Source organism: Epinephelus lanceolatus, chromosome 14, assembly GCF_041903045.1.
Source record: "Epinephelus lanceolatus isolate andai-2023 chromosome 14, ASM4190304v1, whole genome shotgun sequence".
Taxonomy (NCBI): domain Eukaryota; kingdom Metazoa; phylum Chordata; class Actinopteri; order Perciformes; family Serranidae; genus Epinephelus; species Epinephelus lanceolatus.
The window spans coordinates 38214691-38230589 of NC_135747.1; the positions used below are offsets into that span (position 1 = coordinate 38214691).

General features: G+C 43.4%; 1 protein-coding gene across 26 annotated transcripts in view; it reads left to right on the top strand.

Annotated features, from left to right (window-relative positions):
- Positions 1 to 15899, top strand: part of ttn.2 (titin, tandem duplicate 2) — a 248700-nt gene that overhangs the window by 23102 nt on the left and 209699 nt on the right. For all 26 annotated transcript variants that reach the window (XM_078174675.1, XM_078174686.1, XM_078174684.1 and 23 more), the window contains exons 16-34: positions 168 to 409; positions 493 to 725; positions 813 to 977; positions 1114 to 1282; positions 1393 to 3089; positions 3184 to 3465; positions 3555 to 3821; positions 4172 to 4444; positions 4542 to 4805; positions 4885 to 5145; positions 6372 to 6632; positions 6730 to 6993; positions 7147 to 7407; positions 8014 to 8274; positions 13507 to 13767; positions 13893 to 14037; positions 14154 to 14322; positions 14543 to 14774; positions 15582 to 15866. In XM_078174675.1, the coding sequence (XP_078030801.1) occupies positions 168 to 409; positions 493 to 725; positions 813 to 977; positions 1114 to 1282; positions 1393 to 3089; positions 3184 to 3465; positions 3555 to 3821; positions 4172 to 4444; positions 4542 to 4805; positions 4885 to 5145; positions 6372 to 6632; positions 6730 to 6993; positions 7147 to 7407; positions 8014 to 8274; positions 13507 to 13767; positions 13893 to 14037; positions 14154 to 14322; positions 14543 to 14774; positions 15582 to 15866 (5992 nt within the window). The remainder of the gene's footprint in view (positions 1 to 167; positions 410 to 492; positions 726 to 812; positions 978 to 1113; positions 1283 to 1392; positions 3090 to 3183; positions 3466 to 3554; positions 3822 to 4171; positions 4445 to 4541; positions 4806 to 4884; positions 5146 to 6371; positions 6633 to 6729; positions 6994 to 7146; positions 7408 to 8013; positions 8275 to 13506; positions 13768 to 13892; positions 14038 to 14153; positions 14323 to 14542; positions 14775 to 15581; positions 15867 to 15899) is intronic.

Below are 15899 nucleotides of genomic sequence, written 5' to 3' on the forward strand. Positions count from 1 at the left end.
TGATTAATATGAAAACAAGAAATTTCCAAGAAAACAACATGAACATGCACTGTATAGTGATAGTAGAAATTTGGCCCTAAAGATAAGTGATTTTGGGGTCTTAAATGCTAGGACTTGATGCTGAGAAGTTATATCAGTGTATAAAATGATCTTCTCTCTTCTGCCAGATTGCTTGGTACAAAGATGGCCAGCGCATCAGGCCTGGTGGCCGTTACCAGATGGAGGTCCTTCAGGATGGACGAGCCAGCCTTCGTGTGCCTGTGGTTCAACCAGAGGATGAGGGCGTGTACACTGCCTTCGCTACCAACATGAAGGGAAATGCCGTCAGCTCTGGAAAGCTCTATGTAGAGCCGTCCGGAACTGTAACACCTCAGAGATACACACCACAGCCAGCGATGCAGAGGATCAGGTAAGGTCTAAAAGGACTAAGAAGTATTTCTGAATTGTATAACTGTGAACACCTGGGCATCAATGACTCTGCTCCCTCTTCAGGTCCACATCTCCTCGTTCTCTGAGCCGCTCACCCGGACGTTCTCCCAGCCGTTCTCCAGGACGCTCTCCGGCCCGCCGCCTTGACGAGACAGATGAGGCTCAGCTGGAAAGACTCTATAAGCCTGTCTTTGTCATGAAACCTTCCTCTATAAAATGCTCCGAGGGGCAAACCGCCAGATTCGACTTAAAGGTTGTTGGCAGACCAATGCCCGACACATACTGGTTCCACAATGGTAAGAGAAAGGCTCAACTAATTCTAGAAATGCACCTTTATCTATTGCTTCAGCCACAAAAAAACAATTTTATCCTTCTTTTCCCAGGACAACAAGTGGTCAATGACTACACCCACAAGATAGTGGTTAAAGAGGACGGTGTCCAGTCCCTGATCATTGTCCCAGCCATGCCAAAAGACACTGGAGAGTGGACAGTCGTCGCTCAGAACAGAGCTGGACGGACATCTGTCTCTGTAACTCTTAATGTTGATGGTAAGTCTGTGCCAGATACAGCCTAAAATGTATACCTGGTGGGATGATTAGTATGTCAGTGCGGCACCCAGTCTTTGGAGCTCCTAGTCTTTATATTTTATTAAATGCCATTGCTGTTATATTTCCCTATCCACAGCTCGAGAAAGCCTGGCGCGCCCTCAGTTTGTTGAGAAGTTGAAGAACATCACTGTGAAGCAGGGCACACTGGTTGAGTTGGCTGTCAAAGCCATTGGAAACCCCCTGCCTGACATCGTCTGGCTGAAAAACAGTGACATTATCACCCCACAGAAGCACCCACATATTAAGTGCGTATCATTAAGTTTTGCTGTGTGTGTTTTCCTGATCATTTGACAAAGGTATGTAGAAGTTAAGTAGCTTGTGTTGATCATTGTGTTGAAATGGCTCTGTATTTCAGGATTGAAGGAACTAAAGGAGAGGCCAAATTCCAGATCCCATCTCCTTCAGGCTCAGACAGTGCCTGGTACACAGCTACAGCCATCAACAAGGCTGGCAGAGACACCACTCGCTGCAGAGTCAATGTTGAGGTGGACTTTGCTGCTCCTCAAGCTGAGAGGAAGCTCATTATTACCAAAGGAACATACAAGGCGAAGGAGATTGCTGCTCCTGAGTTGGAGCCCCTTCATCTCCGCTATGGTCAAGAGCAGTGGGAGGAGGGTGACCTTTACGACAAAGAGAAGCAGCAGAAACCACAGTTCAAGAAGAAGCTGACCTCTATCAGAATGAAGCGCTTTGGTCCAGCTCATTTTGAGTGCAGACTGACCCCTATTGGTGACCCCAACATGGTAGTGGAGTGGCTCCATGACGGCAAACCTCTGGAGGCTGCTAATAGGTTGCGCATGGTCAATGAATTTGGCTACTGCAGTCTTGACTATGAAGTTGCTTACGCCAGGGACAGCGGCGTCATCACCTGCAGAGCCGTTAACAAATTTGGAGTCGACCAGACCTCGGCCACCCTGATCGTTAAGGATGAGAAAGGCCTTGTTGAAGAAACACAGCTTCCTGAAGGCAGGAAGGGACTGCACAGAATGGATGAGATCGAGCGCATAGCACATGAAGGAGGACCTACAGGAGTCACCGCTGATGAAGAATATGAGAAGACCAAACCTGAGATTGTCCTTCTTCCTGAGCCAGCAAGAGTGCTGGAAGGCGACATTGCACGATTCCGCTGTAGAGTGACCGGCTATCCAGCACCCAAGGTTAACTGGTACCTCAATGGGCAACTCATTCGCAAAAGCAAGAGATATAGACTTCGTTATGATGGTATTTACTACTTGGAGATTGTTGACATCAAGTCCTATGACTCAGGAGAGGTCAGGATTGTCGCAGACAATCCTCTGGGCACAACTGAGCACACTGTGAAGCTGGAGATCCAACAGAAAGAGGACTTTAGATCTGTCCTTCGCCGTGCTCCAGAGCCGAAGGCTGCAGAGGCTCCACATGACCCCGGCAGAATGGGATTTGACGTTGTGAAGGCCGACCGACCTGCAGAGGCCGCACAGGACAGGGAAGTTGTTAAGCTGCGTAAGGCACAGAGAATTGTTCATGAGAAAACCTCAGAGGAGTCAGATGAACTGAAGAGCAAGTTCAAGCGCAGGACAGAGGAAGGTTTCTATGAGTCCATCTCTGCTGTGGAGTTCAAGTCTCGTAAGAGAGATGACTCCTATGAGGATCTACTGAGGAAGACTAAGGAGGAGCTGCTTCATCACTTGAAAGAGAAAGAAGAAGCTGAAAGGAAGAGGATAGAGGAACAAGGCCAAATCACCATCCCCACTATCAAACCTGAGAGGATCCAGCTGTCCCCCAGCATGGAAGCACCCAAAATCCTGGAACGCATCACAAGCAAGACAGTTGCTCCAATGGACGAGGTTCGTTTCCGACTCAGAGTTGTGGGCAGACCCGAACCTGAATGCCAGTGGTTCAAGAACGGTATTCTGGTGGAAAAGTCTGACCGTATTTACTGGTACTGGCCTGAGGATCATGTGTGTGAACTGGTGATCAGAGATGTCACAGCAGAGGACTCTGCCAGCATCATGGTTAAAGCCATGAATATCGCTGGAGAGGCCTCAAGCCATGCCTTCCTGCTTGTGCAAGGTAATGCTATTTTATACCAAATCTCTCCAGCGAAATGCTAATTGTCTATGTCCTTATTTTTGTCAAAGTCTCACTTCATATGTTTTCATTGCAGCCAAGGCAGCAATCAGCTTTACTCAAAACCTGGAGGATGTCAATGCAAATGAGAAAGACACCATGGTGACTTTTGAGTGCGAAACCAACGAACCTTTCGTCAAAGTCAAATGGCTCAAGAACGACATGGAGATCTTCTCTGGAGAGAAATACAGAATGCACTCAGACAGAAAGGTCCACTTCCTGTCTGTGCTGATGATTGAAATGAGGGACGATGCCGAATACACTTGTATGGTTGTGGATGATGAGAGCATCAAGACGAGTGCAAGGCTTTACGTAGAAGGTAATCTCCCCACCCAGAAACTTTCAATCCACTGTTTTCTTTGGCCTTACTTGGGTGGATAACTGTTCTTGATATTGTTCTGTACCTAGGTGCAGCCCTGGAGCTCGTAAAGCACATGGAGAACATAGAGGTGCCAGAGACCTACGCTGGAGAGTTTGAGGTTGAACTGTCTCGTGAGGACGCTGAGGGCATCTGGTACTTTGGAGACAAGGAGCTCTCTCCCAGTAGTAAATACATTATGTCCTCTCGCCGAGGAAGACAAACCCTGACAGTCAAGGATATCAGAAAAGGAGACCAAGGGAAATATACCTTTGTGTGTGGAGATCTGATGACCAGCGCCTCACTGAAGATGAAATGTAAGCAACTTGAGAGAGCAGTGAAGTATTAGGAGCCACATATGTATTCTCTTGAAAGGGATTCTTTCTTTATCAACAGGATACTTCTTTGAGTGATTCTATGAGTTATAGCCTATTTCTGCTGTTTAATCAAATTTGTTAAATGTGTTCAAGAATGAATGGTTTGAAAATATTCTCTGATTGAGGGTGTCTTGTCTTGGTGCTTTCTGGGACTCGTGAATGACTTGTAGTCCTCAAAAAAGAGAACATTTATTAAGTAAATGAGCAGTTCTCATACAGTTTGCATATTGTGACTCATTCTCTGCTTACTGTAGTTTAAAGCGATAATACTGGGTTCTTTCTACCTTCAGTGCGCCCGGTTACCTTGGTTCAACCCTTGACTGACCTCACAGTGTGTGAGGGTGACATCGCTCAGCTGGAGGTCAGGTTCTCCCAGGAGAATGTTGAGGGAACCTGGATGAAGAATGGACAGGCCATCTCCGCCTCGGACCGTGTCCACATCGTTATCGACAAACAGGTTCACAAGCTGTTGGTGGAGAATGTCAGCAGAGAAGATGCTGCTTCCTACTCTTTTGTTGTTCCCACCCAAGACATCTCCACCTCGGGAAAACTCAGTGTTCAAAGTAAGAGTCAGAACAAGTAGCGGATCTTAGTAATACCCAACACTAAACACAATCAACCCTTACATCCACGATTATCATTAATTGTCTTTTCTTATAGCAATTGACATCGTGGTCCCACTGAAGGACGTGTCCTCCATCGAAGGCACCAAGGCTGTTCTGGAGGCCAAGATCTCCGCTCAGGATGTCAGTTCAGTCAAATGGTATCACAACGACAAACTGGTGATGCCCAGTGACCGAGTCCAGATTTTGGCGAAGGGAGCCAAGCAGCGTATGGTCTTCACCAGGACTTACGCCTCTGATGAAGGACGTTACAAACTAGTGGTTGGCAAGGTCGACACTAGCTGCAGCCTGTCTGTCGAAAGTAAGATTCATTTTCTCATGATCCTGTTTTTAGGCCCCAATTCCAGTTCAGTGTTCTAACCATGTTGTTGTTTTTACAGAGGTACACATTGTGAAGCACATGGAAGACAAAGTGTGCTCAGAGTCCCAGAATGTAACCTTTAATGTCGAGGTTTCTCACTCGGGTATCGACCCGGCCTGGACTTTCAAGAACCAGCAGCTCAAACCTGGACCCAAATACAAGATGGAGTCCAAGGGCAAGGCTCACTCTCTGACGGTCATCGACACCATGAAGGATGAGGAGGGCCAGTACATGTTTTATGCCGGTGAAAAGACATCCAGCGCCAAGCTCACTGTGTCCGGTAAGGCTTAGTAACATTCCAGTGAACAAACTCACACTCACATCAGAATTCTATGGCAGGGCCACACAGTGTTTACAGATACTGTCCTGTCCTAACAAAAGGCCTTAAGTTGGATTTCGACAGCAGCTTTTTTGTTCGTCATGGTCAGGAAATCAAGAAATTGTCTTTGAGCGAGACGCTGAACCTCTACAAACGCACCCAACAATAAACCTTTAATTACATGCAGTGATGGTTCTTTATTGTCATGAATAAGTATATAAAATACTTTGCTGTTCTTACTGACCTCAATTTAGATGCTGTTACAGACTTTTTATGCCTTTGTGGCAGTGACAGCAGTGGATGGACGCATTATGTTTTCGGGTTGTATTTCCGTCTCATTCTCTTGAACATGACACAGTTTGACACAAATGTCCACTGGACCTAACGATGAACTGACTAGTTTTGTTGGTCAAAGGTCAAAGGACACTGTGACCTAGCATCTGTCTCATTCTCATGAAAGCTGTATCTCGAGAACGCCTTGAGGGAATGTCCTAAAGTTGAGCACAAATGTCCATGTGCACACAACAATAAAGTGTTTCGATTTTGTTGGTCGAGGGTCAAGGTCACTGGGACGTTGTGTCTGTCCCTTTCTTGTGAATGCCATATCTCAAGAACACCTTGTAGGAATTTCCTCAAATTTGGCACAAACGTTCACTTGGACTAAACCATGAATTGATCGGATATCGGTGGTCAATGTCACTGTGACCTTGTGTCTGTCCCATTCTTGTGGACACGGTATCTCAAAAACGCCTTGAGGGAATTCCCTCCAATTTGGTACAAACGTCCACGTGCACACAACAATAAACTGATTAGATTTCGTTGGCCAAAGGTCGAAGGTCACTGTGACTTTGTGTCTCACTTTTGTGAATGCAGTATCTCACCAGTATCTCTTTTGGTGACACTAATCTTGGGTGTCCACCTTGAATCTGTGCTGATTGTTCAGATCTTCTTTGTGTGAATCCTCCATGGTTTAGAATATGTAGTGACTTTGTAGCAACATCCACATTTGAAGCACTGTCTGCTGTCATGGCTTCATATAAGTCTGGACAGACATGAATGTAAACTGTAACAGTAACGTGACTGGTACGCTGAGGTGTATAACCGTGAGGCAGTAATTATAGCTCACTCTGACGGTGCTCTGTTGCCCCAGAATCTTAAAACAAACTGTTCCCTTCTGTTGCCACCAGGTGGAGCCATCACACGTCCCCTGCATGACTTGACGGTGGCAGAGTCTCAGACAGCTGTGCTTGAGTGTGAAGTCGCCAATGCCGAAGCTGAGGGCAAATGGATGAAGGATGGTCATCATGTGAACTTCAGTGACAACGTGGTGAGCGAGATGGACGGGGCCGTCAGACGCCTCGTCATTGTCATCACGAGACCACAGGATGTCGGGGAGTACACCTACCAGGTGGCCAACTCCAAGACCACCGCCAACCTCAGGGTGGAGGGTAAGTACCGGCCGCTCAACACAGTTACTGTGAATCATCATTATATTGTTTCTTATAGACTAGGTGTGAGAACTGAGTCATCTGTTTCCCCCTGCAGCGGTGAAGATCAAGAAAACTCTAAAGAACCAGACTGTGACAGAGACCCAGGAGGCGGTGTTCACGCTGGAGCTCACACACCCCGATGTGAAAGGATCCCAGTGGGTCAAGAGTGGCGTGGAGCTGCAGAACAGTGACAAATACGAGATCACCACCAACGGCATGGTGCACACACTGAGGGTCAAGAACTGCAACACACAGGACGAGGCTGTTTATTCCTTCAAACTTGGAAAACTGTCTGCCAACGCCAGACTCAATGTTGAGAGTAAGTATCACTGATTTACTGTAAATCTTGTCATAATTAATGAGCCTTAAATCAATGATCAAACAATATCCAATACAAACATCTAGGAGCTAAACTTTTAGCATTTCAGTATTTTAAATTTTGATCCTTTTTACCTGCCGTTTGTTTCTGCAGCAATCAAAATTGTGAAGAAGATAAAGGACGTGAAATCACTGCTGGAAGGCACCGCCTCCTTTGAGTTGAGCCTGTCACATGACAATATCCCCGTCAGGTGGATGTTTAAAGGCGTAGAGCTGAAGCCGAGCGACAAGTGCAAGATTCTGTCTGAGCGGAAAGCTCACAAACTGATCCTGCAGCATGTTGACAGCAGCAATGCAGGAGAGTACACCGCCATGGTCGGACACCTGCAGTGCAGCGCCTCGCTCTCTGTGGAGGGTATGTAACATTTTAATGATAATTCTAACAATAAAACTGCTCATGAAAAGAAGATAGGAAAGTAAATACATCTGAATCTTTAAGAAAGCACAAATGAAAACTGAAATCCAGTTTTTACATTTTTCTCTAATGTTTTTTAAACGTTCTAAAAACACATCAGTTGGTTTATCTTGTAAATTTTTGTAAAAAAAATGAAGTTTAGAAGTTGTGTAATTTATATTGATTTGTAAATTGTGATTATTTTATTTTAAATGAAAATATAGGGTTTTTTTTCAATTTGTAGTTATACAATTTCAAAATAAAAAAATAGTAAAATGTTTATTGTTTAATTTTTTTTAAATATTATGTCAAAAGGAGAAAAATAAACTGTGTTCATTATAGTTATTTTTAATTTGTATGTATTTTATGTAGTAAAATGTGTTACAGTTTTCCAAATTGAAATTTCCAAATTAGAAAGTTATTTTTTCTAGTATGTTTTTAGGAATTCTACTTTTTTTAATTAAAATGAATATAAGTTGTTTAGAATGTAAAGAATAATACGTTAAGATTTTTGATCTTAACGTATTTTGATATTTTGTCTGACTCTCATTATGTTTTCTCCTGCAGCCCTGCGAGTCACCAAACCGCTGAAGAGCATTGAGGTCCCAGAGACCCAGATGGCCACGTTTGAGTGTGAGGTTTCTCACTTCAATGTGCCTTCCACCTGGCTGAAAGACGGCGTGGAGATTGAGATGAGCGAGAAGTTCAGGATCGTGGTTCAGGGAAAACTGCACCAGCTGAAGATCATGAACACCAGCAGGGACGACTCGGCAGAGTACACCTTCGTCTGCGGGAACGACCGAGTCTCTGCAACGCTCACCGTTAGCCGTAAGATCACGTTTAAAGTCAAACCCAGAAGTCAATTAACAACAAAATAAAATGTCTCTGAGTGAGACTGATAACTCCCAAGTGTCTAACAGTGTCGATGTTTCAAACGTCCTGAAATCTTGTGGTTATAACTGTTCGTGGAGTTTCTGTGTGTTTCCCATGTGGTCACTCCCTTCAGGTTAAAGACTTAACAAATATTAACAATACACTTTTAAAGTATGGCAAATCAGACATAAAGATGATCAGCAGAAAAATATATGAGGTGGAGTAAAGAATTACATACAATTTGTAAAAATGTGTGTAGGGGTGTACCCGACCTAGAATGATCAGTCAGTCGAATCAGTTTCAGCTGTTCAATATGAATTTTTTTTCTGTATTCCATCTAGAATTTGAAAGTTTAAACAGAACTCAATGGGACGTTTGTAATATAGTAAACAAGCTAACAGCGCTAAAGACGGATCAGAAATGTGCAATAACATTTTTTGCCGACAGTAGATATCAAACAAAAGCGAGAGACTGGGTCGTATAAGATGCTGCGAGCTGTAAATTCACCTTTTCTAAGCATAGGAGAGAAGATAATATTATTTCGGAGCCTTACGGGGCAAAGCATCTCTTCTTCTGGGCAGCTGCCTCTGTGTTTGCAGCTGCCTGTGTCTGCAGCTGTCTGTACTGCGAGAGCAGTGTGAAACAAGGAGAGCTCGCGTTGCAGCAAAATCTAGGTACCAAAATGTCCCCAGAAGGACACTACACACTGAGTGAAAAACAAAACGAAGAGGTGTCTCAGACTGAAGATTCAAATCTCCAGCTTTCAGGGGGCAGCCCTAGATTTGTCTAATGTAAAAACAAATGCAGGAGACAAACCAAAATTTACTTTTAAAGACATGACAAATACAGGGGGGAAAAGGATTCGCAAAAAATGCATTAAGTTTAATTTGTATGTGTTGTGCTTTGCTATATCATTTAGATTTTTTTGTTTTCTATTATGTAATTAATTTCAAATTATTACATGATATTGTTATCAATATTGTCATTATTTTTAATATGTAGTTGGAAGTAGTAGTAGTGGTTATATATATACATAAAGACTGAACAAAAATTTAAATGCCACACTTTTATTTTTGCTCCCATTTTTCACAGGTTGAAGTTAAAGATCTGAGACTTGTTTTTATGTTCTCAACTGATGTACGTCTCTCAAATTTTGTCAGTAAAAATCTGTGCTAGTAAGGTCTTCTTTTCCATGCTAATCCATCCACCTGACAGGTATGGCTGATTGAACAGCATCATTACTACACAGGTGTGTTTTGGGATGATCACAACAACACAGTGACACAGATGGAGTGTGTTTGTAACATGCTAACTGCAGGGATTTCCACCAGAGCTGCTGACTGTCAACTCAGTGTTCATTTTATTACCTTTTCACGTCTCCAATGTTGTTTTCCTGAATTTGGCAGTACATCCAACCGACCTCACAACCACACAAATCGGTAACAATGACAAATTGCTGTCAGGTCAAGACCTTTATGAGGACAACGAGCATGCAGCAGTTCAGGCGGCTGCTCTCAGGCAAAGACGCTGGATGTGGTGGTTACATGTGGTCTGTGGTTGTGAGATCGGTTGGATGTACTACCAAATTCAGGAAAACAACACTGGAGATGTGTTATGGTAATAAAATGAACACTGAGTTGATAGTCAGCAGCTGTGGTGGATGTTCCTGCAGTCAGCATGTTAACAACACGCTCCATCTGTGTCACCTGTGCAGTAATGATGCTGTTCAATCAGCCACACCTGTCAGGTGGATGGATTATCATGGAAAAGAAGAGCTCACTAACACAGATTTTGCGACCAAAATTTGAGATACATAGCACAGACCATCAAACAAGTCTCAGATTTTTAACGTCAACCTGTGAAAAATGGGTGCAGAAACAAAAGCGTTTAAATTTTGTTGTGTTTGTGACAGCTGGTGGTAAACATGAAACTGACCACAGAACATTTCATGAACATATGGTCATGCTGAACAGGACTTGTTAATGTGAATTCACAGACTTGCGTAAAACAAAAACGCTGAAGTCAGATTGTTAAAGATAATTTTTTATCCTGATTCTTTAACTGTCAGGGTTTAAACAGAGTCACTGATGTCAACAAAAGATAAGGGAGGTCTGGTTTACCTAAAACTTTAGTAGTGGGCGGCCCAGCTCAGAGGGGTGAATAGTGCGTAGACGGGTTTCTATTGAACAAATTCCTCACTAGAAACATCACCAGCTACCCTTCCATTCTTAGTTGGAAAACAACAAAAATGAATAATACATGGGAAAAAATGGTCTAAGGTCTAAACTTGAGTCCAAAAGATCTGAATGGAGCCATGCCCATAGAGGGAAATTCTGTGTGTCATAATGCTTTAAAATATGGGCTGAATACAGCCAACCATGGGAACATGTTTAAATCTTTTTCACAACTCCAAGACAAGTGTGCCTCAAAAAGAAAATACAGACTGGAATAAAAAAAAAGAACCAACCAGTACTGAAACCACAGACTGTATAAAAGAAGTGACGTCACCCACTGGTTTGTGGACTCCAGTTCTGAAACCTCCAGTTTGGCATTTTGGAGCCAGAAGTGACCATGTTTGGACGAGGGGGTGGAGCTGTGGAGGATACGCCTCTATCCTGATTGACAGGTCGCCGTGGTAGCGACTTGTCAATCACAAGGTAGTGACACGATAAAGCATCCTCTGCTTTATGGTGTGTTTGACTCCATCATTTACAAAATGTTCATCATGATGTATTGAAGATCACTTGAAAACTACTCCTCGTTTGATTTATTTCTGAGGTCGTAAATCAAACCAGAAGTAGGACCAGTTTCTCATTGACTTCTATGCAGTCAGACTGGAGTCGCCACCTGCTGGACATTAGACAGAATGCAGGTTAGAGGGACTTCACCACTGGCTCCACTTTTCAGACCCAGAGGCTACGTCCACTTCTTAATACAGTCTGTAATAGAAACTAATTTTCTACATCTGTTTGAACACCTGCTGCATCAAAAAAAAACAACAACCCATATGTACAAAAAGCTAACGCTAATACTTCCGATTAGACTTAAAATGTTAAAGGATGATAGAAACTGGGTCTGAAAACAACAGTGGACGCCTGAGAAAATGTTCTAGATGTCACAGGGGGTTGGAGGCCAGCTAAAGAATTTGATTTGAAGCTTAAAATGAGGTTCTTTAGGACCCCGCTGTGTCTTTAAAAACTGTCCTACCAACAACACTGGGGTGTGGTCGATGACCTTTACTCATTTATTTTTGGACTGCCCAAAAATACTTTGGAAATACTTCACAGAAGAGGAAAGGGACATCCTCCTGGACCTGCCACCTGTCTGAGCACCTGTTTACCACAGACCAGTGTTACTATACTGCACAATCTGTTCATGGTTGGAAGACAAAATAATTACTGTTAATTGGATGAAGCCGAGTCCTCCCACAGTGTTCAGTGGTTTTAAAAAGTCATAATAACTTCCTGTGTTTGTACAAGGAGATCGACTTCAGTTATTGACGACCTTTAGTGGAGAATCTTGTACTTTTTTGTTTTGATGTGTAATTTTTGTAGGTATGTACTGTATATTAATGGATGTTTGTGTGTGTGTTCTGTCCCTTTTATTTTTTAAACCCAGCTGTCAGAAAAATGTTGGCATTGTACTTTTCTGTGAACAACAGAGATGATACATTTGTACATTATAATACAGCAGATATGTTGAAACTTTAAGTTTAAACAACAATGTGATTAAGATGGTTTGGATTGGGCACAAAAACCTCTTGGTTATGGTTAGAAAAAGATCATGTTCAGCTTAAAATACCCAGTTTTGGAGGCACAATATTGGCAGGAAGCACAGTAACATCTCCGTATAAAACAAGCACTTTTTGTGGCACTATCCCAGCAGGAAGCACAGTGATGTCCCTGTAAAAATAACCTCTTTTCTTGGCACTATTCCGGCAGGAAACACAGGAATGTCTTTGTGTTTGTGTGGCACTATACTGGCAGGAAATGCGGCTACATTTATGTAAACAACAACCACTTTCCATGGCACTATACTGGCAGGAAACATAGCAATGCCTCGCTTGTAAAGAACCAATTTTTGCGGCACTGTCCCGGAAGGAAGTGTAGCGACATCTCTGTAAAAAAACAACTGCTTTTTGTGGCACTATACAGTACAGAGATGTCTCTGTATTAAACAGCTACTTTTGTGGCAGTATGCTGGTATGAAGCGCAGCTACATTTCTGTAAAAACACAACCTCTTCTTGTGGCACTATACCGGCAGGAAATGCAGTGATGTCTCTGTAAAAAACAAAGCAAACGTGGCACATCCTGGCAGGAAATGCAGAAATGTCTCGCAACAAAACAACCGCGTTTTGTGGCACTATTTCGGCAGGAAGTGCAGCAGCGCCTCGCTAAAAAGAACTTCTTTTCATGGCTCCTCCTGGCAGGAAACGCAGCAACATCTTTGTAAAAACCAACTGCTTTTTGTGGCACTATACTGAAAAGAAGGGCAGCGACATGTCGACAGAAAATTATCACTTCTCGTAACGTTATCCTTGGTGAAAACACCTCGTTTGGTACCTAAACAGCTGCTTGAGTCAAAGCCACGACTCCCAGAATGACTGGTTTTGTGTGTTGGTGTTGAACAATGGTCTGTAGCTCGGTAGGCGTCTCTTCGAGGTGACACACCATTACCATCCCCTCCACCTCCTGGTGACAAAGTCAGCTCATTTACTAGGTCACTTTAGAAACGTTGATATGATGCATATGAAACAAATGTAATGTGATGGTTTGTAGAAACGTACAATGCCAGCAGTTTTGTCTGATGCCTGGGTTGTATTTCATCTGTATGTGCATGTGTCTAGTGAAGCCCGAACTCAAGATGATTTTATTTTGTAATGTTAATTGCCTGTTAAGGTGTGTCAGTAACAATTAAGTTAAAAAACATAGTTAACTAAGAGTATAATGTAACTGAGATAGAGTGGATTGTTGGATTAGACCTCTTCGACCTTAAACTAGATTTTTTTTTAATAAAATACAAAGAGTAAAACCAGAATCCTCTAAAACTTTATTAATCTAAATTGAAGAGTTACTAACAAAAGTATTTTAAATCTTAGTTTTCAGTTGTCGTCTGTCTTTGTGTCTCTAAAAGCCGTTGACTAAATGTTATGTATATTTTAACCCATACTGTCGTCTCCTCTGTAGCCGTGCTGATCACGTCCATGCTGAAGGACCTGAACGCTCAGGAGCGAGACACCATCACCTTCGAGGTCACCGTCAACTACGAGGGCATCACCTACAAGTGGCTGAAGAACGGTGTGGAGGTGAAGTCGTCGGACAGATGTCAGGTCCGCAGCCGGCAGCTCACGCACTCCCTTTCCATTCGGAATGTTCACTTCGGGGATGGAGGAGAGTACCAGTTCGTGGCAGGGTCTGCTGCCACCGCCGCCAACCTGTTCGTTGAAGGTAATGGGATGGTTTTTGTGTTAGTTAGAGTTTGTTGAACCAAAGATATTTAGTTGATTCAACATAGTTTGTAGGAAAAATCTTCAAACTGCAGATTCATATACCTGTTTATTTTGTCGAATCAGCCCGTGTGATTGAATTCACCAAGAAAATCAAGGACATTAAGATCACAGAGAAGAAGAAGGCGATTTTTGAGTGTGAGGTTTCTGAGCCGAACATTCAGGTGATGTGGATGAAGAATGGTCAGGAGCTGGACTTGTCTGAGGAGAGGTACGACTCCAAGTTTATTAAACATGAATCATTCTGTTTTAACAGTTAGATCAGCAGAAGGATGTTTAAAGGTCGAATACGAGCTGAGAGTTGTGGTATCGCTGTGTTGTGTTTAGGTACACTGTGACAGCAGAGAAGTTTGTTCATCGTCTGATGGTCCAGACAGTTCGTATGTCTGATGCCGGAGAGTATTCGGTGGTTGCCGGATCAAGCATCTCCAAGGCTCAGCTGATCGTGGAGGGCCGCGACATTCGCATCTCCGAACCTGCAGAGCGGGAAATCACGGTGAGGTGGACGCTTATTTAAACCAAAATGATCTCATAAACTGTGAAAGGTTTCAAAATGACAAACCGAAAGTAGCTACTTCCTGTCATGTGATCATTGTCAGATTCAGTTTACAAAGAAAAGAGATGTGTTTTCAAAGTGTTGAACTCCTCCTTTAAATAACAATAAACTTCATATGTTCATTTCTGATTTATCTGACGACACGTTTCGTCTCTTGCAGGTTCTGGAGAGACACCGAGCAACCTTTGAGTTCGAGGTGAACGAGGACGACGTGGAGGGTCGCTGGCTGAGGAACGGGGTGGAAATCCAGTTCTCTGTGGAGGAGAGGTTCAACTACGTGACCATCAGGAAGATACACCGCCTCACCATCTCTGAGACCTACAGGAGCGACGCCGGCGAGTACACCTTCATCGCCGGCAAGAACAGGAGCACCATGCACCTCCGAGTCAACCGTGAGTTTGTCTCCACACGCCGATCATAATAATAATAATTAAAGGTTTATTCTGATGTTTCTTCTGTTTCAGTCAGTGCAGCACGTCACGCCAACTCTTTCATTTTCTTTGATGCCTATTTTTAACATTTACATCTTAAAACAACAAAAGTAGTTGTCAGTGTCGATTCTAATTTTCTCTGTTGACAATTTTTATGCCTCCACGCTGGAGATAGCCCTGGCCGGAGGCATTATGTTTTTGGGTTGTCTGTACGTTTGGAATTTCTTCAAATTTGGCACAAATTTCCACTTGGACTTGAGGATAAACTGATTAGATTTTGGTGGTCAAGGGTCAAAGTCAAGGTCACTGTGACCTCTTCTGTCTCATTCTCATAAACACATTGAGGGAATGGTATTTTTTAAAGTTGTCACAGAAGTCCACATTAAGTCAAGGTTGAGCTGATTACATTTTGATTGTCAAAGGTCAAAGTTGCAGGGACCTTGCATCTGTCTCATTCTTTGAACGTGATATCACAAGAACACCTTGAGGGAATTTCTTCAAATTGATCAAACGTTTACTGGACTTGAGGAAGTAGAGTAGAATTTGGTAGTAGAACGTCAAAGGTCAAGGTCACTGTGACCTCTTCTGTCTCATTCTCGTAGAAGGAGGCAGAATCTCAAGAACACTGTAAGGGAATGTTTTTTGTTTAAATTTGGCACAAACGTCCACTTACAAACCTCGACTTTAATATTAAAATCAACAACCTTGAAACATGTGATAAATGTTCTCTTGTGTCTTTGCTCACGAAAATTTTTACTTCCGCTTCAGTCCCGGAGCCTCCTCAGATCCTCCGCCACATGGAGCCCCAGTCGGTGGAGGCCGGTAAACCTGCTCGCTTCTCTGTGGAGGTGAGCGGCGTTCCCCAGCCTCAGGTCTTCTGGTACAAAAACTCCCAGGCTCTGTCCCCTGGCTTCAAGTGTAAGTTCCTCCACGACGGCAACGAGCACTCACTGCTGCTGATCGAAGTGTTCCCCGAGGATGCCGCCGTCTACAACTGCGAAGCCAAGAACGACTACGGCACTGCCACAAGTACCGCATCGCTCAACGTGGAAGGTAAGACGAGACATTAGTTGAACAAAGACCAAC